Source organism: Ictalurus punctatus, chromosome 19, assembly GCF_001660625.3.
Source record: "Ictalurus punctatus breed USDA103 chromosome 19, Coco_2.0, whole genome shotgun sequence".
NCBI lineage: Eukaryota > Metazoa > Chordata > Actinopteri > Siluriformes > Ictaluridae > Ictalurus > Ictalurus punctatus.
This window is the reverse complement of record NC_030434.2, coordinates 21,275,326-21,295,680: the sequence shown is the minus strand read 5'-3', so window position 1 is coordinate 21,295,680 and position 20,355 is coordinate 21,275,326. Positions and strand designations below refer to the sequence as shown.

The window sequence follows — 20,355 nt, the reverse complement described above, 5'->3', positions numbered from 1 at the left end:
CTAAGGAGAAAAACAAACAAGACAAGGTATACTGTTACCATTCTAACATTGATGGTTTCCTAGAAAGAATGACATGCTGTAACGTTTATTGACTTGTCACATTTAATGTTGTAGAACATATGAAAAAAGTTAGTTCCTGTTGTCACTTGTTAAAGGTTATAACCAGCGTTGTTTTTTTCCCCCTCTTTTTGTTTGGTTTTGAAGTTAGTAAGATGAAAAATGCACCTAGCTGTCTGTCCTGAAGACTTTTCAAAATTTAAGTACAGCTTTATCACTGACTATAAAACACTGACACTGGAGACATAACTGTTAAATATCTCGTAACAGAAAACTTCATGTAAACAATGTCTTTAATCAGGTTATGTAGAGGTTGTATAAGAAAACGATTTTAGAAAATGAACCAACTGCTTCTGCATATACTTTCAAGTGCAGGGGTTTTGGGGGAACACTGCAAATTTAAACCATCTAGCCCTTGAGACTGAGCAGTAAGTTCTTTTACAGAATATAAAATACATTTTCTTGAACCATTATTAACACACAAAACTGGCCGAACACTCATAGATGCCAGCATTATGACATGATATCAGTTTAAATGGTATTTCTTTGCAGACTTTGTTTTTTCAGGAAATTATTGAAGGGTATGTTTCAAATGAAAAAAAAAAAAAAAAAAAATATATATATATATATATATATATATATATATATATATATATATATATAAAATAGTATCTGCCTACACCAGTAAAAAGGCAGATTTGGAAACAAACACTAATCCTAGCTAAAACACTAATATGAAAAAATAACATCTTAAAAATGTTTATGTACAACAACAGTATAAAAAATAAGTTAGAAAACATACATTTACAGCAAGTGCAAATGCACTTGTGTACATAAAGGTTATCTGTAGCTGAGACTGAACAGAATGTTAGAAATAACATAAAACACTGGATGGCTCCTGTGAATATCAGCTGATCTGAGAGTGAGAACGGTTCCTCTGCAGCCATCATGAGCTGGAAGATTCAAACAAAAACACAACTTGATTAGCTCCTCCAATGATCAGTCATTAGCGATTACAGCGGCTGATTAAATTTCTTCACTATAAAAACCACATCTGTGTTATACTTAATCAAACAGGGAGGGCAGTGTGCTACTTATCTTACCTAATAATGTCGTCTGGTTCACGATCGGTGGGGCTGGAGTCTGGTTTTAATGCTGATTTGATTTTATTGCTCTCTGTGGGACAATAAACACAACATTAAGAATTTCTGCTGGGAATGTGAGTAACTGGCTACCATACAATTGGAAAAACTGCTTCACAACTAAAGTTACAGTGCTGTGAAAAAGTATTTGATTTCTAGTATCCTCTTTTGTTCTGTTTTTATGTATATCACATACTAAATAGATTTAAATCCTCAAATGAAATACAACATAAAACAAAGTCAAACTGAGTAAACACAATACAGTTGTTTTTTTTGTAAATATATATATATATATATATATATATATATATATATATATATATATATATATATATATATATATATATATAGATGCAAAAAAAGTTATCCAACACATCACAAATATGAAAAACTTGGTTGTGCCACCTTTAGCAGCAACAACTGCAACCAAATACTTCCGATAACTGGAGATCAGGCTTTCACAGCACTGTGGAGGAATTTTGGCCCACTCTTTGCAGAACTGCTTTAGTTTAGCCACATTGGAGTGTTTTCAAGCATGAACTGCCCATTTAAGGTTCTGCCACAGCATCTCAATTGGTTCAAGTCAGGACTTTGACCACTTCAAAACTTTAATTTAGCTTTTTTTGAGTCATTAAGAGGTGAATTTACTTCTATACTTTGGATCATTGTCTTGCTGCATAATTCAGTTGCGCTTGACTTTCAACTTACAGACTGAAGACTGGACATTCTCCTTTAGGATTTTCTGGCAGAGAGCAGAATTCATGTTTCTCCTCAATTACTGCAAGTTGCCCAGGCCCTGAAGCAGTAAAGCATCCCCACACCATCACACTACCACCACCATGCTTGACCATAGGTATGATGTTCTTTTTGTGGAATTCTGTGTTTGGTTCATGCCCGATGTAACGGGACTCCTGTCTTCCAAACAGTTCCACTTTCGACTCATCAGTCTACAGAACTTTCTTCCAAAAGTTTTGAGGATCATCAAGATGTGTTTTGGCAAAATTCAGATGAGCCTTAATGTTCTTCTGGGTTAGCAGTGGTTTTCACCTTGCCACTCTTCCATGGAAGCCATTTTTGCCCAATGTCTATCTGATAGTGGAGTCATGAACAGTGACCTTTATTGATGCAAGAGAGGCCTGTAGGTCCTTTGATGTTGTCCTTGGCTCTTTTGTGAATTCTTGGATGAGTCATCACTGTGTTCTTGGAGGATTTGTGGGAGGATGGCCACTTCTGGGAAGGTTCACTACAGTGCCGAGATAACGGCTCTCACTGTGCTCCTTTGGAGATCGAGAGCCTCTATAAATAACTTTGTAACCCTTCCCAGACATGTATTTCAATCAACTTCTTCCTCATCATTTCTGGAATTTCTTTCACCTTTGGCATAGTGTGTTACTGAGTAAGATCTTTTAACCAACTTCATGTTGTTGTAAAAGTTCTATTTACATGTTGAATTGATTGAACAGGGTTTGCAGTAATCAGGCCTGGCTGTGTCTAGTCCAGCTGAACTCCATTATGAGTGCAGTTACATAGATTTGGGGAATTAGTAACTATGGGGGCAAATACATTTTCACACAGGCCCAGATGGTATTGGATAACTTTTTTTGCATCAATAAATAACATTATCATTTAAAAACTGTATTTTGTGTTTACTCAGGTCACCTTGGTTTTATCTTAGATTTTTTTTTCAATCTCTGGTACAATTTAGTATAAGATATACACAAAGAAGAAATCAGGATGGGGGCAAATACTTTTTTGTCTACTTTCTACACACACACCCCACACACACACACACACACACACACACACACACACACACACACAGATATATTCCCATGCACCTTGTAGCCAACGGATCTGAGTGGCGGGCCCGTAGCCACGTTCGTTCTTGGCGGCGATGCGGAACACGATGGCAGGACGAGCAGAGCAGTCGATGTATGCGTTACTCAGATTTGCAGCATTCACTGTACATGAGGTTTTGGCACCGCGGTAAATGCGTATAAAGGTCAGATCTCCCGGCTTCTCCGAGGCATTCCCTCGCGCCTTCTTCACTGCCAGGTACATGGAATATTCCTGAATTTTCCCTGATGCATTGGAAGGCGAATCCCATGTGATGTGTACTGAATCAGATGCCTGAATCATGAAGAATAATAGCATGAGACGACTGCACCGCATATAAAAATTTAATATGCTGAAAATGTAATATGCTACCAATATATTGCAAAATATCAACAGAACACTTTATTTTTTGTAGATATTTCTGCATGAGTAGTTGTACCTTGGTGATCTTGACAGCAGGAGGTGCCTCTGGGAATCCAGGATGGCACGTTTTAAATTCCCCAATGGGACTGAATTCTCCTCGGCCACAGCAGTTTAGGCCTGCCACTCTGAACCGGTAGGTAACATTAGATGCGAGCTCCTGCTTCTCCCGTCCTTCAAAACTGTGAGGTCCTGGCATCTTCCACTAGATACGAGAGAGCGAGAGAGAGAATTATATTGAGCAGTTGCATAGCTCCAAAAATGTGCAAATTTGTGTTTGTGTCGTGTTCACAGACTGACCTCGCTGTCACTGGAGATTTGGTCAGTGCTCCCATTCACAGAGGGTAGATAGTAGTGTGTGACCTCAGCGAAGAGTGTTTTAAATATACCAACATTGAACCATGTGGAGACTTCAGCTCTTTCACTCTGCAGTGGATGGGGCAGATTATCAGAAGTTTGTCGATTACAACCACAGACATTTCACATACACACACAGAGTGGAAATCTTTACCTGTCCTGAAGTGTTGGGTAGATTTTCATGTTCTGTGGATTGAACAGATTAAAAGGAGTCTGTGAGTGAGAACAATAACTGAGATCTAACTGTGAGCAACATTCTCTTAGGTAGACGTATGCATCGGGACGGGGATGCCTTAGGACCAAACGATAAGAGATGGGTATTTTTTGCGAGAGGGAGCAGACCATTACATATGAAGCTTGCGTGACAAAGAAAGTCCATGTTCCTTAACCTGAGAGTGTATACGGAGCTCGCACTGTGCTGCATGACGCATGTAATGCTTTCATTTACTCAAGTTTAGCAATTTTTTTTTTTCTGGTCAGGGTCACGATGTAGTAAATTACTATTTTGTTTATATTTTGAGAACAGAACCAACAGAAAACCAGAAAATATGTCAGGCCGGTGCGAACAATTACTGCAGGAGCAGGCAGGAATTTGTCAAACATTCTGCACGAAGGGGTGAGATTAGTCAGAATTCCTTCGGGAGGGAATGAGATATAAAGAAACGCATATGTCTACTCTGAGCAGAGCTTTTACCTTGCCGCTGCTGAGATTCAGTCCCATTCTGCTCATTCGCTTCTTCTGTCACAGGTCTCAAAGAGGCCGCCTGCTGCCTATTTACTGTCAGTATTGAGGAAATACAAACAGGCTCATGAGCTCTGGTAGACTATGATTAAAGAATAAATAAATAAATATAAAGCATGAAGATGGGGAAGGGAGTGTTACCAGACTCATCCGTGATGATGCCAGCTACAGGATTGAAGTCTAATTTGTTCTGTTTATCTGTGTTCTCTGCTCTGGCTTCACCACCGCCAGCCCTCTCCTGTGGGATCACAAAGCTGTCCTAAAAAACACTTTTTGTAATTTCAAGACATTTCAGTCTATAAGCATAATTATGTGTATTTCACATACGCAGTGTTTAGTCGGTGTATTTTCCCGCTCGGTGCAGGTGAGAACAGAGTTTACACTCGGGCACAGAACGACAGCGTGTCTGTGAGGTTGTCTTGTTCCATTTCTAAGTGAACTCTAGCACAGGTATGAGAGATGAGAAATCGATTCAAAAAAGCGATGTGATGGTTTGCAGCATTCTTCTGTAGATCCAAGCTGCTGCACTAAGCTGCGAGGCACAATCTAAACCCAAGGACAGTGCTATACAGCTGTGGAAATGCCATTTGTTCTGGATGTTTTGACTGACAAAGCAAAAGAAAAAATCTAATCATTTATTTAACTCCTGTGCCATGTTCTACATGCTCAGACGATTTTCCTGTTGCTGTACATCTGATCAATTAATGAGTTTTATTAGCACGCTTTCAGTCTTATACATCCATCAGCCACGTTTTGGTTTGTATTTCGGTTTGTTGAATTAATGTGAAGTGTAAAATGAAAACAAAGCAAACAGCAAATGAACCAAAATTGTCAATATCGCACTGATTCAGACTCGGCAAATGGACTAATAGGTGTGAAAGCGTCCTTAGAGCTGACAGGATCACTTGCAGAGGCTTGAAGTGGTGCAGACTCCCTGGAAGTGGATTTATTCATTTCTTAGAAGTTTTAAAAGTCTTTGAATGTATACTACCTGTCAAAAGTTTAGACACAGTCATTACTTTATTATTATTATAAAATGTGGGGAGGGGAGAATAAAAAATAAAGAATCAAAACTCTGGAGTATCACAAATGGAACTATGGGAATTAGGTTGTGATAAAAAAAATCCCAAATAAATCAAAATAATTGAATATTTTAGCGTCTTCAATGTAGACGTCCTTGTTGCCTAGAATTTCCAGAAATGTATTCTTGGCGTTTTCTCAATAGATTTCTTGAGGAATTTCCCTGAGAAGCTTTTTAAACAGTATTAAAGGAGTTCCCACCTACGCTGGACTCTTATTGGCTGCTTTCCGGAATATTTCGCTCCGAGTCGTCCGTTTAAAATTTTAAGTCGTCCGTTTTATTTTTGTAAATACAATGTTAGTTTTCTAATGAAAGAAATGAATATGTTGGCACGATTATATTTTTGTCAATAACACCAATTTCAATGATTTAAATCATACACCTTCAGATCAAAAGGTTTTTAAGATCATGAGAAACATTTCAGTCGACAAACTTTTGACCGGCAGTATATATGACAGAATCAAAGGTATTTTTAGCCTCGTTCTTTCCTCTGTTGTGTTGTATTTCATACCTACAGCAAATAACCTACAATCTACTTTTTTAAAAGCCTTTAAGATCCTGCAGTGTCCATCACAATTATGTTTAACTTCTCATATAATATTTCTATTTAAATTCTCAGGGGGTCCTAGTATTATACTGTGGTCTAAAGGGTGCGATAAACTTTCACACATTTTTCATTCCTGTTGAAATGTCGAATGTGGCTTGCTGTAGACCTCTGACCTGTAGTGTTGAACTCTCGTGGTTTCCATTTCCGCGACACGGTTCAGACTCTGGAGGAAAAACACTACAGTTAGTGTCTGCTGATGGAACTGGTGTCTTCTTTCTGAAAACTAAGCAAATGTAAATTTTCCAACACCCTGAACACATACGTGTATGAGTAGGTCCCAATAGAGGCTCCTCCCCCTCTGGCAGACTGGTGGGTGGGGTTAGGGTGTCTGGCGAATCAGAGGCATGTGTTTGGGAGGCGGGAGGTGGAGCAATGTACTGCAACTGAAGCAGGTAGCACTCAGCTGCAGGTAAAGGGTGCCAGGCTACATGCAGCATGCTGATAGTGGACTTGACCAAAAACACAGCAGCTGGTGTCGCTGGCTTCTCTGTACACACGGTGAGAAAGGTGTTAGCTGTCTTTATTTCACCATTCAACCATCAATATGATTTTGTCAATAATTCCAAAATGTTACCACCCAATGAACCGTGTAATAGTATTAAATCCCCTATATTTTTATTGATATTTTTGGTAAATCAAGCTGTTGGTTTATATTAAATACTTAAATCATGAAAGGTAAGGTATACATGAATAATATTTTCCAAGACCCAGATTTTATACAGTGCCCTCCAGAATTATTGGCACCCTTTATGAAAATAAATAATAATACATTTACTCATTTAGCAGACGCTTTTATCCAAAGCGACTTACAACTACTACTTACTATTATTTTTTTTTCTATTACTATTATTATTTTATTTCTATTACTATTACTTTTATTACTATTACTACTACTACTACTACTATTACTACTGCAAAAGGAGTTTCCTTAGGGGGGGTCAATCATTTTTGGGACAAATTTCGGAGACACATTATTTAAAAAGACACAGTAGTTCTAATGAGAATTTTTTTTTTTTTTAGAACAAAGGGAATTATTGTGGGTAATGTTCATATTATACAATAATATTTGCTCATTTTTATGAAGGGTGCCAATAATTCTGGAGGACACTATCTGTAAATAGGCGCTTGTACTACACGACACGAAATTGTTTGGGTTTTTGTTCATGAGTTTGTTAAATTAAACTGGTTTAATTTCCAAAGTGCACCTACCTTTAAACGAGTACTCATTTAAAGAAAAGATACATTATAATACATTAGTGTAAGTGTATTATTATTATTACTGGTCTTTGGTTGTACACATGTTTATTAATTTTATTTACTTAACTGCTATTAGCTTTTTGTTTAATGGCTGGAATTATTAGTAATTAAACAGTGCTAAAACACATGAAATTCCAGTTGTCGTTGTTTTTTTTGACACTGTATGACATAAAAATGATTTAGTATAGTCAAAAATTGCACAAACAGACCATTCACATATTTCCACTTTTAAAAATGTATAGAATTGTGTTAAATAAGTATGACTTTAAGTTGATAAATGATAAAAACAACTCTAGGTAGTGGACTCAGATTCCTGGACTTACACTATATTAAAGATCATTCACAAATTTGCTTTTTCAGTACCTCTCAGCTCATCTACTGTATGTACTTTACACTAAATCAAGAGTCTTTAAAGGCTGATTTCACCTGTTTCCAAATACCACAGGTCTTTGAAGCACACTTGGTAGTTCCGGCTTTTCCTATAGCCGTCCCGTCCACTCCAGATGTACAGGCGCGTGCCGATGGCTACAGCGCAGTGACCAGTGCGAGCTTTTGGCCAGCAGATATGACCCTCCTCTTTCTCTTCCTCCTCCATGACTGTGCCTGACTGCCGCTGTTGTTGGCTCTCAGGGTTCAGACCACGCCACGTCATTGTGTCTTAAAGCGAGGTCAGAGATAATAAAATAATTATATAATAAATCATCAAACATCCCCGAAAAATGGCAGCCCATATATAACTTCATAACAAAATAAAAATAAAAACAGTTTTTAACAGATAAATAATGTCAATTCATATAATTTTGGGGTGTGAGATACATACCAAGGTTTAGCACTGACATAGAGTTAGTACAGGTCCATTCTGCTCCTACAGCGTTCTTCTCCTCTGCAGGAACCCAACCACCAAACACGTAGATCCTACACACAACGAGGAAGGAGAAACTTCAAGACCTGCACATATTTGCATGTAAACCTAGCCAGTGTGTCAGGATAAGCAAGCCTACCCTAAACACATTAGTGATTTCCTTGAATAAAAAAACCCCAAAAAACCGCACACTCATGCCAAATATGGCAGTGAAAGCAAAACAAAACTAAATATGCAAAGCAGGGGAAGTGCATGACCAGCGGTGTACGGATGAGAAAGCTTTATTACTGGTTTCCAATCACATTTGAAGAGTGTTGACTTCTCGGTGAAGGACAGGGTCCTGCAGTTTTAGGTAACGACCAGGTCATAGTGTCTGAAAGAGAAATAAACATCATAAGAGTCACAAATAAAGGCTGAATAAATATGTAGAGTGTGTAGGACAATCTGTATTTTCGTACATTTTTCTTACTAGAGTAATATACACGCCTGAAAAATACTTTTTGCTTATGGCGCATGCTCTTTACTCAGGAGCTCATAATAAAACTATAGCACTCTGAAAATGTACTGATTTCTGCTATTTGCCATTCAAAACTCTTACACTCAAAGCTTACCAACATCCAGTTGCCACAGATCTGATAGTCTATTCCCGCACATGCCCCCGAAAATGAAAAGCTTTGGGCAGCTTCCACTTTTTCCGCCAAACGCCACGCACGTGTGAGACTCCCTGGGCGATGGACCTCCTCCTTTTGTTTCAGGGATGATCCAGCCTTTGACTCCTGACTGCGTCTGTAGCTCCAGCTCGTAGAAATCATCCAAATATCTGCAGAATGTCACACTTGAACGAATCAGTGCATGCAAGTGTTGAAGAGAGTAAGACAAGCATGAGCATAAAACCCCTACATCAAACTGGGGATCTATTAATCCAGTACTGAGTGCTGAATCTGCTTTGAAATGCTGGATCAGTACTGGATCTCATTTTCCGATCACACCTCGAAATGGTCAGCTCAGTTTAACGAGAGGATCTCCGCACTGGATTGGTATTAAGTATAAGCGAATACACTCATATCTTGTATTAGTATCATATTGAAAATGGAAAAAATGGGATAAAAGCATCTCTAGATAGAGTGACTACACTTGTTAACACTCTCGAGCAATCTGGGTGCGGACTCGGCGCAGTATTTCAGTAGATGAAACCGAGCGTGTGAAAAAAACATTGTAGCAGAGAAACTTGAAGACGTGAAAACAACCTGGACTTAGTTCAGCGACTCCACTGCAGATCCTCTGTGTCAGCCAATCACATGAATTTGTACAAATTATATTACAAAGTGTTTTTACAAAGTAATATTAGTTGCTCAATTTTCAAAACTTTGTATGCGAGGAATTTACATAGCAGGTCACGGAGACATTTTTTATTCCTTTTCATCTACCGATCAAACTTTTAGAAACACTCATTCTTTATTTTTATTCTTTTTACAAGTCATCAAAACTCTGGAGTAACACAAATGGAAGTATGGGAATTATGTTGTGATTAAAAAAATCCAAAATAAATTAAAAAACTAATCTAATATTTTAGCATCTTCAAAGTAGACATCCTTTTCGGCTAGAATTTCCAGAAATGTATTCTTGGCGTTTTCTCAACTGATTTCTTGAGGAATTTCCCTGAGATGCTTTTTAAACAGTATTAAAGGAGTTCCCACCGACGCTGGACTCTTATTGGCTGCTTTTCGGAATATTCCGCTCTGAGTCATGCGTTTAAAATGATTTTTTTTTTGTAAATAAAATGTTAGTTTTCTAATGAAAGAAATGAAAATGTTGACGCGATTATATTTTTTGTCTACAAGACCGATTTCAAACGTTTAATTCTACACCTTCAGATCAAAAGCTTTTTAAGATCATGAGAAACATTTCAGTCAAGTGTCCACAAACTTTTGACACATAGTGTAGGCCTAAATAAAAATATGTTAAAAAAAGTTTACAACATAGAACGGTTGAAGAATCCCAGATGGAAACGTTCTTTCGGGGAATGAAAGTGATTCATTATGGAACTGAAAATGATTCCTCTACTCTGAGGAACCCTTATTTTAAGAGTGTACCCCTTCAAGAGTGTACTCACCGTGGCACGTTGCCATTAGGGTCTTCACTGTCATTGGCCAGCCCTCCAAACAGGTAGCACTTGTTGCCGTGGAGAGTGAAGCTGTGTCCCAGACGAGGGCACGGAGGTAAAGCGTTCTTCGGTGGCCGCGGCTTCAGTTTCTTCCACAGCCAGCGACTGGCCTACAAAGATCATGAAGCAGAAGCTCAGCATTTTTATGGTTTATGGAATGTTCATGTTCTTCTCTTAATGACCGAGCGTTGTAACCTGCAGCTCGTAGAGACTGTTGCTGTACTGTCCAAACTCCACCATTCCTCCAAACACCAGGATGCGTGTGCCTTCACACACAAAACCGTGTGCGGCACAGCCAGGGGGGATGTCCCCTCTCACTGCGGGAAGAAACCACTGTCTGGAAACTAAAGGGGTAGAGAAGGAAGGAAGTAATGTGTGTATGAGTGCATTATTGTTGCCAGGTTCAGTTTTCCAACAGAATTCATTAATGATTAATAATTAAACAAACTGAAATCCAGATTTCTACACTAGGCTGAAACCAACTTCATCACACACACTAACACACACACAGGGAAACTCTACATACATCCCTAATTTCCTCAGACCCAACTTTTGATCGCTACATTAGCACTGAATTCCTCCGAAATGTTACGGAAACATTGTGACCGTTTTATTCAACCAAAGAAACAAATAAAATTACTAAAATTACTAAAATCTACTTTTACTTTCTCCTCCTTCGGGGGAAAAGGACAATAGAGTAAACTGTGTTCATATTTATTACAGCCACAAATGTATTTCACTACAGAAGTCCTAAGAGGCCATGCATAATCATTTTTTCGTTCTTGTTTTCTCGTGATTTCAACTTAATTTTCTCGTGATCTCAACATAACGAAAAGCTTAAAAGCATTTAAATGGCATCTTTCAAACGTCATTCTGTAGCCATGCAGACGTCCCAGTTGGCAGGCAACGGAACTGACTGCACGCTCGGGGTCGCTATAGTGTCTTAGAGGATAAAGATGTAGACCTGACAGCCTCTTTCTCAAGGGTCAGCCATGATACAGCACCCCTTGAGCAGAGAGGGCAGTTAAGGGCCTTGCTCAAGGGCCCAACAGTGGCAGCGCCGGAGCTTGAACCCCGATCTTCCGATCAGTAACACGGAGCCTTTAACCACTAAGCCACCACCACCGCCACTACTACCACAGCCACCACTACTAACACTACTACTACCACCACAGCCACCACTACTATTACCACCACCACTATTACTACTACTACTAGTAATAATAATAGTAGTAGTAGTAAAGTTCATTGTTCTTGGTACATGGGGAATAAGAAATTACAAGTCGACAGCTTATAAAAACATCCAGACAGCATTTCTATAGTGTCTGTGTATGATAGAGAGAGAGAGTAAAATGGTGTTAATTGCTTGTACTGTATATATAGTTATTTGTATACTGTTAAAAATGCATAATTTCATAAAATTTAATAAACTGTTCAAATTTAGTTCTTTATAGTCTCTCATTGAATATGCAATAATTGTTAGGTTTTATTAATAAATGATTGTTTTTACACGGGGCAATAAGAAAAGATAATTGTGGGCTTGGGGCCCGAAGTACAAATTAGCCAGGGGCCCAGAAACCCTAGTGGGACCCCTGATTGTTCTTATTGCTTATTGTCTCATATTATTTCATATTGTGAACGATTGAATTGTGTACTGTATTGTCTTGTTGTTTTTTTTTTTTTTTTTGTCTTGCATTATATTGTTTCTTATGCCCTTTTTACCATGCTTTTTTGAGAGGATTGGACAAAATAAGAATTTCATTATGACAATAAAGCTCCTGAAATGAATTAACATGATGTATTAACTTTTACACTGCATGGTTACGCCCCGAAAACGGCCGCGTCTTAAGAACACTCTCCATCGGAGACTTAGTGCACTAGGTAGAGCGTAGACGCCATTATGTTATACTCACTTCTATAGGGAGCATGGTGCAATTTGGAATTAAGCACTCGCCTGCTAGACTTTGTCCAAAGTAACGAGCCAAACAAACTTGTAAGAAAGAAATGATTGTTAGCATTGCTACTGTTTGCATAAACTAGCATTCAGCGCTACTCTCCTCTCATACCTGTGTTATAAACATGCAACTCCTCCGCGATTCCTTCATTTCCACCACCAAATACCACTATCAGCTCCCGTATGGCGGCCGCTCGGTGCCCGTGTCTTGCTCGAGGAACGGGGCCGGTAAACGCCTGCACGCGCTGCCACAGCGGAGCCTCGGTTCTCATCATTAAAATAAAAATTATATAGATGTTTTTATTTATTTTAAACCCACTGTACTACTCAGACACTGAACGCTGCATCAACAGCTCTAGTTTTGTGTGGGAGGCGGTGCTCCTGTTGTGAAAGGGACGCGTTTCAAATCAACTACTATCCGTCTACTTTAACCCCTTACTCCCTTGCGCACTATAAAATACTTCCCAGAGATGTTTTATCGTTTTAGTAGAGGTTATCATACATTAAAGCAAAGCCTTATACATTTTAAGAATTTGCCTGGGACTATTGAAGAAATAATAAAATCATGAGACGTTAAAAAAAAGAGGAAAGTCAGAACAAGGGGAAGTAAAGTAGGATGTTTTATTCAACTGGATGGACACTTCGCTTGCTCTTGTTCTCTGTTGTGCTCGCTGCATCTTTTCTCTTCAGCGCCCCCGTGTGGTTAGTCTCTGATTTACCGAAGAACAAATCTAACGCGCCAAAACTCTTTACACTACTCAACTACACTCTCAACACCTGGCAACCCAGTAACTTTTAACATTTACATATAATATTTACAAATAACTTTTACATGTAATATTTACATTTATCATTGACATGTAATATTTACATGTAATATTTATTTATTCTTAGTAGGATGTACCGCTGTAGGATAAGCGCTATGGAAAATGGCTGTATGGCTTTAACATTTAGGCCTATATTTAATTTAACATTTACATTTAATATTTAACATTTAGATTTATATAACATTTATGTTTACATTTAAAACATACATTTAACATTGAACATTTTATTTGATATTTAACGTGTACTATTTACATTTAACTTTTAGCATGTATTAACATTATTTGCAATGTGTCATTTAAAAAAACAAAAAACATTATGCATAGCAAAACTTTGCACTGAAACTTACAACCGTTTACATAAATCACTATCTAAATGTATCCGAATGGCCTCAAATGATAGAAGAGAGTGCCGAGCCTTTAACATTTGGTTCCCGATAAAATACAACCCTGAAAAAAGAAACACTTTTGTTTTATTCACATTTATTACAGAAATTTGGGGGTCAAATAATTTTTTTTTTTAAACAGACATTTTTTCAGAACAATTAAAAATCAACTGTGAAGAAAAAAGAATGCCCATATGTAAGGGAAATGCCATAAAGAAATAACATTTTGGGACATGCTGTTATAGGAAAATAATCAACAGTGGAGAGGTGTGATGTGGCCTGATGCAAAATGTTCCCACTAAAGTGGATTATTTGTCAATGATTCAATTTTTAGGAATAAGTATAAAACTAAGTAGTTTCTAAAGTCATGTATAACTATGAATACTGTATTTGTTTCCCAAAATTGTGATATGTTGATTCTGTTACTGTTCATTTTAGCAAGATCATCTTGTGTAGTTTGTTCTTAAGTGGAATGAAATGTTTCTTTTAATAAAATGGAAACCTTTTGTTGGGATTTTTAAAAATTTGTTTAAGATTTATATATGTCATTTATATTTGGTTTTTACATGCGTACATGAATATACTGCTGTGAATATACTGTATGTATGATCCTGGAAAAATGCACATTGCTTTGCATTTCATAACAACAATGTAATATGTACAATGTTTACAACTCTAAACAAAACTTCACACTGTTAATTACCGTAACTATCTACCAGCTCTACTGCCAGTAATGTACTTAAATTTATTTTATTATTTTTTTTACAGGTTATTTTATTCTAACCGGGTATTTGGTGATTTGTGTGTTAAACAATGTGTATGAAGTATATGAGAGTAAATGTTGTTCTTGAGGCTTACGAGGACTTCATTAGCATGGTGTGTAATGTGTGCTGTAGACTGAGGAGGTCAGTAAAAGACCGCGCATTTATCCCAGCTTTACAAGAAACAACAAACTATACGACCATATAAGAACAGTCTATATAACCATATAACAGCAGTCTATATGACCATATAACAACAGTCTATATGACCATATAACAACAGTCTATATGACCATATAACAACAGTCTATATGACCATATAACAACAGAATATATGACCATATAACAACAGACTATGTGTCCCTGAAACATTATCTTTCCAATGAAGTACGCTAATCCACGTGTTTTATCATCTTTAAATGAAACAGTTTATTAACACGTCATTTGTTTCAGTAATTTTAGATATTTCTTTAATTTAAAGAAAAACAACAACAAACGAATACAGAGATGTAATCAAATTGACTGCTTCCCTCTTTTTTAAACCCTTCTCCAAGAATATCACAAGCAGAATCCGAATCATGTTATTCAGGATATGCATTTACATGTATTAGGAATTTTTCTTGATGTTTGGTCACAACAAAATGTATTCGACACACACATCTCAGACAACACAACACAATTACCATCCTAATACACAGATATTGCACCTCATATACAAATATTGCACCTTAAGCAGAAGTGATAGGCTCAGCTGTAATTTACATTACAGGGTGCACTAAACAGAGTGGAACAACTGTGTTGTGTTATAAATAATAGCAATGATATAGAGCGATGACAATATTAATAAATAATATATTTAATAAATAGTAGTATTTCATAACAACAACAACAACAAAAACAACAATAATAATGTCCATACATTTTCCATACCATTTATCCTACACAGGGTCATCGGGAGCTTGGAGCCTATCTCAGGGAAGTCGGGACACAAGGCGGGGGACACCCTGGACAGAGGTCCAACCCACTGTTCAACTTTTGCTGTCCGAGCATAGACCAGCAATTTCAGTGCAGTCGACTAGAGTTACTGCTTAGCCTATGCTTAATTGCAATCCATACAGCTGATTACATGAACATCCTAAAGATATTATGATTTTAAATTTAACCAACTTTCAGTATTTATTAAGTTTGATTCCTACAGATGTGAAAGAGTTTGATCGTATTGCACTGCTTCTGGCTGGTGAAATTTACTAGCATTACTTACACTGTGTAAGAAAATAAAGCTGAGTGACACATTGCTATAGAATAAATAACATGAACAAGAAGTGATGTTTTCAGGTTATGAAGATGTTAAGTAGTTTAGTTTTAACGCAATAATTCTCAAACATAAGAGTAGTGCAATAGTTTTTCCCACATTATAGATAAAGCTGCGATTTATCTGCACACAAACAGCTAACATTGGCTGAAACTTCACTTGCAGAGAATAATAGTAGGCCTTATACCCGAGCCTTTTTGTCTAATGTCTAACAAGTTTGGTCATTATCTTGTTGAAAGATGCATCTTAACCTGCAGGGAGACACAAGTAGATTTTTGTGCTTTCGTACTTTGCAGAATTTACGCTTCTCTAAAAAGCTACTAATTCTTTTGAACCTGAATTTGTAGTCTACATCTAAATGACTTTCTTGTCCTAGTCGACTTTAAGCTAGCACTACCATCTTCTGTTAAAGTAAGACCTCAATATAAGTACTACGTGCTCTATGTAAAACACAATGACTTCAGGGAAGTTAAGGGTAAGCAAATTCTTTTCTGTGCACCTCCTCTCATATAAAAGAGAAATGTGACTGTAGCAGTTATATAAAAAGGACTGACTGAAATGAAACCCCTTGCTAACTCCAGATACTGAAATCTTTGTTGCAAGATTTGTGGAGCCATTTACTCATTTCAGTGTTCAGGAACGCTGTAACCAGGCTGAGTTATTACTCCCTCTGTAAACAGAAACACACAAAGCATCACCCTGTTCACTAAATATTGCATAAGAGAGCAGGTCTGTAGCAAAATAATGCATAACTACACGTAAGAGTAAGAGAGTGAGGGTTGGATTCACATTTCACGTTAGATGATATATTTCATGATATATTCTGGCCTGGTTATTAGTTATACTCTCTTATACCACAGCGATATTTCATACTCCAATCAGAAGCTTGATTAATTTTCTATAAGAGCGGCTCTGACGTGATTTTCGTCTGCAAGGCTTAGATTAATGCGCTTATTCTAATACGTTTCCGTTTCTATAATGATAACTTATACAGGGATTTGTATGGTGGACCTCACTTAATTGAAGGCTAGGAATAAACGATTGGAAAAAAACAACAACATGCTGTTAGTTCTTCCAAGAAAAACATAATGTTCTAGACGTTCCTTTATATAGGAAGACAATCTATAATGGATGAACAGCAATGTAATTTGAGGAAGTGGAAGACTGGTTTAAATTCAAGGCACTTGATATTTTCCAAAATCACAAACATTGCACGCGGCCTACTCGGCTCACATATGAATTTATAGTAGATCCAGATGTCATCGAAGAATGAATGTGTTAAATGTTTTTTGTCTTTTCTGAATTCCACCAAGACGTTGGATGCCGTCTAAACAAAATAAGTTACAGAACTAATCCGAGAGGGCTTCAAGGAAAAACGAATGAGGAACAGGAACAAAGTGTGGTAGATGTTATTAAAGTAATCAGGAAATTGTCGAAAGGAGAGTTAGCATGTGGCAGCCTGTTGTTAACGAGAACGGAGCAGGAAATTCCCAGTTTTCATGTACTGTAGATGTTAATTGTGCAGGTTTTGTGCAGCTGTGTGTGACTTATTTGAATCTGTCTATATAGCAAAAAAAACCACAACATCTGGTAGTTATATGCACAATGAAAGTGGTTTGAATGTCAATAAATCTTCCAAAACCTTTCAGAGTAGAGTAATGTACAGTGGGAGAAAAAGAGATGTAGGCGGGATGTAGAGGTAAATAAATGATTGTTGTGTGGTGTAGAAAGCATTGTAGTTCTTGATCTGTACATTCTGTTTATTCTTTCTCTAATTAGCCGTTTGCTTCCTTCCTTTCTACTTTCCGTCCTTCCTGTTTTCTCTTTTGCTTGATTTATGGGACATCTCAGTCATTTTTGTCGAACCAATTCACTGTTTATCAACGCTCAGTAGTCTATTACTGGATTGTCAAATTCCCGTTGATTAAGTCTCAGCCTTAAGTAATAAAATAATAATGCACTCGGTGACGTGCTGTTATTGAAAAATAGGCTAATCCAGGAGCGGTGGTGTGATGCGTTCTGACACAAAGCGGAGTACTCTTACCACCCTGGAGTAGTTATTTTCCTATAACAGGACTTCCTGAAGTGTTTTATTCCTCTTATACTACAGTAACATGCCAGTGATTAGAAACTGATTCATTAATGAACAATATATACTTTTTAGGGTTAGGGTTAGATTTAATATAGTGAAACGGCCACAAAGAAGACTTTCCCATGCTTCAAAATGTGACTTGTTACAAAGCTTAGTACAATGTCCAGGGTGTTCCCCGCCTTGTGCCCCAAGTTCCCTGGGATAGGCTCCAGGCTCCCTGTGAAGGTTAAGTGGTACAGAAAATTGATGGATGGATGGATGGACTGTTACAAAGCAGTGACACTGGAGATTTGATCCACCCAGTTTCACTATATCAACATTTATTAGATTTAAAAAAAAAAATGAAATAACATTTTTAATCTGTTTATTGTGAGCCATACATGGTGAAGGACTTGTTGCTATAGAAACAATAAAGTGTGTACAAATACATTAGAATGAGTGCGAATTTTAATATAAACCTATAAACAAATAATTTTGATTTCAGCTGCCACTGTCTGAGCCTCTATTATAGAAAATTAATTAATCAGCACCATTTTTTAAATCAACACCAAAATAAGATACAGCAGTGATGTGGCAAAAAAAGGAAAAAAGTTAAGTGCAAAGTAAAATGATATACATAAACTATAAAAATTATAGTAAAATATAGTGTATATTTTTGACAAAGATCATAATGCCGCTAATGAAGAGGCAGAAGTGTCATCGCAATTTTTAAATATATGGAACTGATATAACCAAGCTGGACTGTAGCCTTGATAACGAGCATAAAAATAATAGTATATATATATATTAGGCAGAAGAAAACCAGTGCATGGAAATCACAACTTCTTCAACTCTGCTTTGACTGTTCTTCTTTTTTTTTTTTTTTAATTATCTTTTATTATGAGACTTTGTTGGTTATTATCTCTTATATATTTGTAGAACTTATTGTTGTACCTGTGTTTAGACCTGCTGGCACATTGGTTGGTATACTTACTGTATATCTCTTTTATATGCCACATGGCCTCACCGTTATTAGATCTGCTCTCCTATTATAAAGACAGCAAACATTTCTCTATGGACTCTTGGGCCTACCTGTCCAGAGCACCCAGATCAACAGATGAGCTGGACATTATCTACCAGTTGGGTTACATTTACAGACAGCCTATTTTCAGGTGTTTAGATCTGTAGATGTCTGAAAACATGGCAACAACATTTAGATCCCAGTGAGGTTAGACATTAGTTTGTGATAAGATTAGGATTGGAGAGAAAAGGGAGGAAAACCTGTTCTAATTATAATTAGATAAAGAAAAGGCATATTGAAGTTTAAATTCTTATGAAAGATCAGAGGGTTCAAATGAAGACCATACAAGCATGGAGAACATAATGAGATCACACACTCACACATGTACATGTTCAGTATTGTTGCTTTGATTACTCTAAGTACTAGTTTGTATAGTATTTCCAGGATCATTACACTGGAACCCAAGAACCGGAATACAACCCTGTGTTCACACCAGCAAGCAACAACAGGCAATCATTCATGTACAACACAGAGTTGCCATTTCAGAATTTCTCAATTCTATGCAAATTAGCTATAATCCATACAACTGGCTTGAATGATTCCTTGAACCAATCCTACAGCACCTGCGGTCCAACGTCTCTTTGGTCAGAAGTTTTATATTAATGTACTCATTTGAATACATTTACTGTACGTTTCTATAGTAACAACTCATTCACATGGACCTGCAAAAAGAATGCATTGTTTTTATCACAAATTAAAATGTACTTTTTTATTATTAAATTAAAATGTATATTCATTGATATGCTGAAGGTTTCTGTTATGAAATGGTTATTTAAAATTTATGAAAGGAGTCTTTGGTGTTAGCACTTTGTAAGAGTGAATACATTTTTATACCATGGGAAAGTCTTCAGGGCAGATGAGTTAATGCTTTTGTGTTTCTCAGTAATATGACAACCTGCATTTCTTTGTTTTTTCTTAACTTTAGAGAGAAAAAAAGAGTAACTGGTGAAGGAAAGACAGTTTAGGGCAGTTATAACAGTACAGAACTATTATAACATTAAATGCAATTATGAAAAGTTAAAAAGCAGGATGTGTCGTTCATTGAAACATTACAAATTGTGTGTCTGGCGAATGTAGGTAGCTATTACAGTTAGCTTGCTTTGCTAATCTTGTAATCGACTGGACGGTACATGCCCACAAGAGACAAACTCCAAGTGACATGAGAGACTTCTTCTTGTGCTAGCATGAACATTAGGATAATTTGCTCATGCACAAACCAAGACAGCATTTTTACACCAAGGTACACAAGGTCAAAACTCCATCCAGCTCTAGCACAAACATGGACCATAATGCTTACATGTGCTCGGCTTGTTCCCATCTCTGTGTGCTCTGGGCAAGAGCTATGCTATTTCACCAAGCAGCAAAGAGCCACTTTATTCAATACCCATAGCTCCAGGGTGGATCTGTCGAGCACATGAGCTTGGTGTTTGTGCGCTTCATT

The 20,355-nt window shown here is 37.2% G+C and overlaps 1 protein-coding gene across 4 annotated transcripts; it reads right to left on the bottom strand.

The window, feature by feature from the left end:
- Window positions 1-181: 181 nt before the first annotated feature.
- On the bottom strand, window positions 182-12,914 carry hcfc2 (host cell factor C2). 4 transcript variants are annotated; one of them, XM_053688523.1, is made up of 19 exons: window positions 12,592-12,720; window positions 12,439-12,515; window positions 10,721-10,869; window positions 10,475-10,635; window positions 8,973-9,181; window positions 8,650-8,734; window positions 8,320-8,414; window positions 7,926-8,156; window positions 6,505-6,729; window positions 6,356-6,405; window positions 4,882-4,995; window positions 4,696-4,792; window positions 4,507-4,590; window positions 3,967-3,998; window positions 3,756-3,881; window positions 3,475-3,660; window positions 3,038-3,329; window positions 1,161-1,233; window positions 182-1,010 (listed from the first exon to the last, which is right to left on the bottom strand). In XM_053688523.1, exons 3-19 carry the CDS (start codon window positions 10,763-10,765, stop codon window positions 1,004-1,006), a joined length of 2,112 nt encoding a protein of 703 aa, XP_053544498.1. In that variant the 5' UTR covers window positions 10,766-10,869; window positions 12,439-12,515; window positions 12,592-12,720; the 3' UTR covers window positions 182-1,003. The 4 variants fall into 4 exon arrangements, with proteins under 4 accessions (XP_053544498.1, XP_017349730.1, XP_017349733.1 ...); XM_017494241.3 differs by lacking the exon at window positions 12,439-12,515 and having other exon boundaries at window positions 12,592-12,909; XM_017494244.3 differs by lacking the exons at window positions 4,882-4,995; window positions 12,439-12,515 and having other exon boundaries at window positions 12,592-12,891.
- Between the last annotated feature and the right edge of the window lie 7,441 nt (window positions 12,915-20,355).